The sequence below is a fragment of the Callospermophilus lateralis genome, chromosome 15 (genome assembly GCF_048772815.1).
Source record: "Callospermophilus lateralis isolate mCalLat2 chromosome 15, mCalLat2.hap1, whole genome shotgun sequence".
Taxonomy (NCBI): Eukaryota; Metazoa; Chordata; class Mammalia; order Rodentia; family Sciuridae; genus Callospermophilus; species Callospermophilus lateralis.
In genome coordinates this window covers 63,267,479-63,273,478 of record NC_135319.1, presented here as the reverse complement: position 1 = coordinate 63,273,478, position 6,000 = coordinate 63,267,479, and the positions used below count along the sequence as shown (strand labels likewise).

Sequence of the window (6,000 nt, the reverse complement as noted above, 5' to 3'; positions counted from 1 at the left end):
AAACCTCAGGAATAAAGTAAAAGTCTTAGCTAGGATCTTAAAATCTCATTTAATAATAATATGAATCTTTGCATATAATAAATATAATAGTAAGGATGGTACAGCATGTATAGCTGCATAACCACCCAATACACAGGGAAAGATGAGACTTTATTACTTGCCTTTAAATTAATCTACTTATTTGTTCATTTGGTATCAGGGATTGAATCCAGGGGTGCTTAACCACTGAGCCTTATTCCCAGCCCCTTTTTATATTTTATTTAGAGAACAGGTCTTGCTAAGTTGTTTAAGGCCTTGCTAAGTTGCTGAGGCTGGTCTTGAATTCACAGTCCTCCTGCCTCAGTCTCCTGAGATGCTGAGATTACGGGAATGGGCCACCACACCCGGCATTACCTGTCTTTTTCTCTTTAAGTGTACTGTTAGTCATACACTGACCAATTTGGTAATCACTAATCACTGGCTACATATATGTTGAGCATATTTATTACTAAGTGAAGAACAGAATGAGTTGGAACATTACTCTCCCCCTAACTACGGTGAAACACACACACACACTCTAATTAAGTACCTTCATTTTTTCTACAGAGGAAACCATTTATGGTTATTTCCTTCCACTGTGAGTTCACAAAAAATTCCCATCTTATAAAGAAGAAGGTTTGGTAGAACCAAGTTTTGAGTCCTGAGTGAAAGTCCAAAGATAAACCAATAATCAATTATAAGCAGTAGTCAATCCAATATTAAAATTAGTTGATGGGGATCCATTTTATTTGGTTAACTCTACCCAGAATGGCCCAAAGCAAATCTTGGATCTAACTAAAAACAACAATAACAACAACAGCAAAAAATAAACAAACCTTTCCTTGAAGAGAATTGAGATTAGATCATGCCTGTTGATTATAATCTATCTCCATAAAGGTGTTTTGTTCTGCCATGGGAAAGAGTTTAAATGTGTTCCAGTTGTATTCCTCATTCCTAATCAAGGTCCAGTAAGTTTGATTGTAATAGAAAAGAAAGATTCCTGTCCACAGCCTTATTAAATTTATATTCACCTGTTGTAAAAATGGTTTGGTTATTCAACAGATTTAGGGACATTTGGCTTCTTGTTTCTGGGAGACTCTTCCTTCCCCCATCAGCTCAACAGTCAGTCCCCAGATCCAGACATGAGCAGGGAGCCTGGTAGTAGTGAGAATAAGACATCACCCCTCAGTCCCACTCAACAGGTAACTGTTGAATTCACAATCCTCCTGCCTCAGCCTTGCAGCAATCCTTAAAGGAAGGAAGCACAGGTTCTCTTCATGGCTCCATGATAAGGCCCATAGCTAGTTCTTTCACGAAATATACATGGAATAAGTAAAGGAAGCCCAAGTTTGGGTGACAGAAATGGTAACAGTACTTTCAGACTGGGTTCCTGGTTCACTATGGCATGTAATTACTTGACAGGGCAAAAGCATACCACTCCATTCTGATACCACCCTGTCTCTAAATGACACCTCTGGACAATAAAATTTGGCCTTCCTTTAAAACTCCACTGGTCCTCTTTGAAGTGAAGTTGATTAGCACATTCAGCTGTTAGCTGAGGGGTTTGTGACAGTCTTGTCTCTGCAACTTCTTGGTGATGAAATGTTATTGAACTAATAGAGCTGAAGTTTGCTCAACATTGCAAATGCACTGAATGTCACTGAACTGCACTGAATTGAGTGTTCAGATGGTGAATTTTATGTTATATGTATTTTAACATAATGAGCTCAAAACTCAAAGATTCATTGTAGGGTGCACTTTTCCAACCCTGACTTGTATCTTTAATTTTCTTCCTAGCAAGTATACACCTACCTCATAATTTGTCTTGAAATCTGAATGCCTATACGTGCATCTGCTTTTTAAAAATCTCCTATGTGAGCATTCCACTTGGTAACATTGGACATCACCTAGGAATATATCACCATCTATGCTAGCTGGCGACCTAATGTAATGCTGGGTTCACAAAATCTGACTATTCCAATAACTTAAGAAAACAACAAAGCACACAAACACACAGAAGTACCTTTTCAATAATCTGGGGATGGTTTTGAGACCTTAGGGGTCTGTGGAAAGAGAGAGACCCACTGGAATTCTTTATTCTTATGTAGGGGACACCAAGGAGAGGTTCCATGGAACATTCTATCCTAAAAAGGGCAAGGGGGTAGGATTACAAAGGAAGAAGTGAGTGTAACTCACAAGGCATAGCTCTAGGTGTAGGCAACATCCCCTTGGAGCCATGCCTTGTAATCCAAGCTGGGGTAACACCCAAGTTATTGCTGAATGCAATAATTGTTCAGTGCCCTGAAGCATCAGGACTTAAAGGCATGTTAATCCAGGGCAGCTCCTGACAGGAATATGTGATAAATTTACACCCCTATGTCAAGAGGATTAAGAATTTTATTAACTGCATGGGCACAGATCCCTTTGCAAAACTCTTTGGCCTTAGCACACATTTGCCTATTCTAGAAAATTCTCCTGCCCTAAGGGACAGGCTGAGAAGGACATAGGGTCTGCACTCCCCAAAGACACTGTATGGCTTTCTTAATAAATGGGAAGCAAGGGGTAGAGAGGGATCCTCAAAGAGGGTAGAGAGGGATCCTCAAAGAGTTAAGACTGAACCAGTTCCTGAGATTCTTCTTTTAGCCACTCCACTTCCCAGCACAGGACCCAGGACTCTCAGTTCTTCCAGGAAAGAGTCAATATTGATCTTTTATAAAGCAAAAATCATGGAAAGTGGCAGGTTTCAAAGACCTGCACAAGCACACAATACAAAGGAGGACAAGGTAGGTGGGAAAGATTCATAAAAGACAGCCTCTGTCAGGAAGTTCTTGAGGCAGAGGGTGGTGAATTATCTCCCAAGGAAATGCCTCAGAGGAAGCCAAGGAAGCTTTGTGCTAGTCGAGACACCCTGGCAGGCATAGGAGGAGGCTGCTGGACACCACACACTGCTGCATGGAGGGAGGTGCTCCCTGGGCAGGTTTGTTCTGAGTCCAGCCAGAAGATTTCAGGTGCTCCTGCTATGCCATTTCTCTCCAGAAATATGAAGATTTCTTACATATAAACAAGGCTGCGATGATCCCTGAGACTAATATCAGGGAGAAGAGGACCATGAGGAATATATAAGTTGAGTGATAGAGAGGTGGAGTTAATGGCTGCTCAGCTGGGATCATGTTGGTCAGGTTCAGCATGTAGCCCAATGTCCATCCGGCGCTGGATTTCTCAATCTGCAAGAGTGAGGAAAATGTGTTGTTTATAGTCCAAGATATACTTTACAGGTTTCTTCCAACCTCATCCAGGACACTGCAGCTGACATGGTGACAGCACCCCATGCAATTTTCTAATGGATTGATTTCATAGTCTATTGGGAATATGGTTGTGGGGAAAATACAAGCAAAGGATAAGAAGAGAGTTTGAAGCCTCACTGCCATAGTCCCAAAGTTCATTTGGAACTTGGCATTCTTATTCTCCTGCTTAAATGAATGTGTAGAGTGGGGAAGAGGGATAAAGGGAGGTGAGAGGAAGCAGGTAAAAGGGTGAAGGAATAATGAATGTCTCTGGCCTTTTACACCTTTGTCAAGCCAAGAAACATCTGTAAATAATCAGGCCTTCCACATGATTCACTTAGGGGAAAGCTGTGGATTAATCCCAGTAAATCAGCCTCACCAAGGTGGGCAGACTCTGCACACACATGGGAAGGTTTCTTATTAAATGATAAAACACGCAGTGATCTCTTATAGGAATAATTTCCAGTCACCTCAGAACTTATTGGAATATAGGGAATCTTTGAATGCTAAATGTGGAAATGCTTTTATTTCATGAGTTGTGCATAGCCACAGAAGAAGTATTAGAGGTACAGATAGAAGGAAAGAAGAAAATTAAAACCGTCCACACGTCACCACTCAGAAATTGCTATACATTTTGTGGCATATCCTTCCAGTGCTCTCTGAGAATTTTTTAATTATAAAGAAGTGGAGTTAAATTGTACATATAATAATTCATTTAACAATCCCTAGAGAACATCATCTAGGTTTATTAAGATAGTCCTACGTTGTTTCCACTTCATTGTCCCTGGCATGAACTGCCTTATATAATCACTCTTACTCACCTTAGCCAGTCATTTCTAAATCCTAAAAATGGAGTAATTGAACACCATGATGTGCCCATTTTTAAGGCTCTTAGCACACATTGTCATACAGTACATGTCCCTTCTCCCCCAAACCCTTACTAATATTGGGGATTAATAATTCGTAAAACATCCACTTCCCTGTGGGGAATGGAAACCTTATCGGACTGCACGTGTCAAGAAGGCTCCAGAGGTAAAGGAGTTATCACTCAGGCTTTAGAAATCAGGGATGCTCTGTGTGTCAGTCAAAAATGTGAACTAGTTCCTTCAGAGAAACAAAATAGACTGTGATGGGATGGAAGGGAGTCTGTGATATTAAAATAAGGAAAACATATAAGTTTGAATTAGAAGGCCCACACTGAAAAGAGTGGACTCATACTACTGTATTTGGAGCTGCTACAGCATCTGCATCAGTGATTTATTTTGCTTGATATATCACCATATTTTAAATGGAGTTAAAATGTGTTTTCCCTTAGTGTACATGGTTTTAAAATCTTCAATAATGTGACTCTTTTTCTTTTCTTTTTTTTTTCACTCTTGGTATTTTTTGTCAAGCATGAGTCAAACAGCTGATGTCAAAGTTTCTATACTCCTGATTACCTGCAGGTGGCGCTATGGCAAAAACAGCAGTGAGGTTGCACTATGGCTCAAGCTAAGCCTGGCTTCTAAGCATCAGCCCCATTCCCAGCCACTCAGTTCCTTTCCTGGCACAGGGCTCTCAGATTGGTCACTCGTGAAGCAACAACCAACAAGGCTTCCATTCCTTACAAGGAACCATGATCATCTTTTCTAAGTTTGTGCAAGGGACTTTAGGAAGGGATTTTATTTTGAGGTTACTCATACAGTCATGGTCTCTAATTATTTTATTTTATATGTTTATTTTCATATGGTGCTGAGGATCAAATCCAGTGCCTTAGATATGCTAGGCAAATGTTCTACCACTGAGCCAGAACCCTGGCCCCTGGGATGAATTTTGAAGTCAGCACAACACAATCACTGTGGCTACTGAAATGATCATTTTTTATTTTAAGAGAATTAGCCACTGTTCTGTGGGCAGACAGGTATAACTGAGAATGCAGGTTGCACTCCTTGGGCAGATGCCCATAGGTGGTTGATATTCCCAGCAGGGCTTCACACAGTATGGCAGCATGGGTTAGAGGTGAAATGGCAGAACAGAACATCAGGCCAAAACAAATCAGGTCAACTCTCACCATTTTCAAGACCCAAGCTTCTTTAGTAGCTACCACCCAACTTCCCCAGAACCCAACACATTGCCAAATTACCTTGCCCAAAAAACGAATGTTTTCCCAGGACTTGCTTGTGAAATGATAGCCATGCAGAAGGAGGGAGAGGATGTAGGTACCAGAAAAACAGTATTCACTCAGGTACTTCTCCTTTATTCCAGGAAAAGATGAACTCACCTAGAAATGAAGCAAAGTTAATATACTGTACAAAGGCACCTATCCAAGTCTCTCTTCCTTATTACTAGACTTGATGAAGCAAGGAGAAAGGCTGAGCCCATGTGAGCCTGAGGCCAGGCTCTCCCAGTGGCTCTGGGATTGGTGCTTCTCTTTCAGTAGGTGGAAGAATGTTTAGTTTGGGGTCTCCTAAGGAGACTTTCTATTCCTCCATAGAGTTCTGTACAATATAAATAGACTCCAGGAAAAAAAGTAGTTACTCTAGGAGGTTCAGAAACAGTTAATTTAAGTATCTGGTTCTGTCCCCTAAAGTTGGAGTTTTGCAGTCACATTATCATATTAATATATGTATAAAATATAGCACATTATAAATCCATTATCCTTTGTTTAATCAGAGTGTCCTAAATGCTCTTGAGGAGAGACTTGGGCTTAGTACCTCTA

The 6,000-nt window shown here is 40.7% G+C and overlaps 1 protein-coding gene across 1 annotated transcript in view; it reads right to left on the bottom strand.

Annotated features, from left to right (window-relative positions):
• Positions 1–2,709: 2,709 nt before the first annotated feature.
• The window catches only part of Entpd1 (ectonucleoside triphosphate diphosphohydrolase 1), a 98,589-nt gene continuing 95,298 nt past the window's right edge, over positions 2,710–6,000 (bottom strand). Inside the window, exons 9-10 of the mRNA XM_076834149.1 lie at positions 5,425–5,562; positions 2,710–3,242 (exon numbers count right to left, since the gene is read on the bottom strand). Coding sequence (XP_076690264.1) covers positions 3,036–3,242; positions 5,425–5,562 — 345 coding nt within the window. The 3' untranslated portion in view covers positions 2,710–3,035. The remainder of the gene's footprint in view (positions 3,243–5,424; positions 5,563–6,000) is intronic.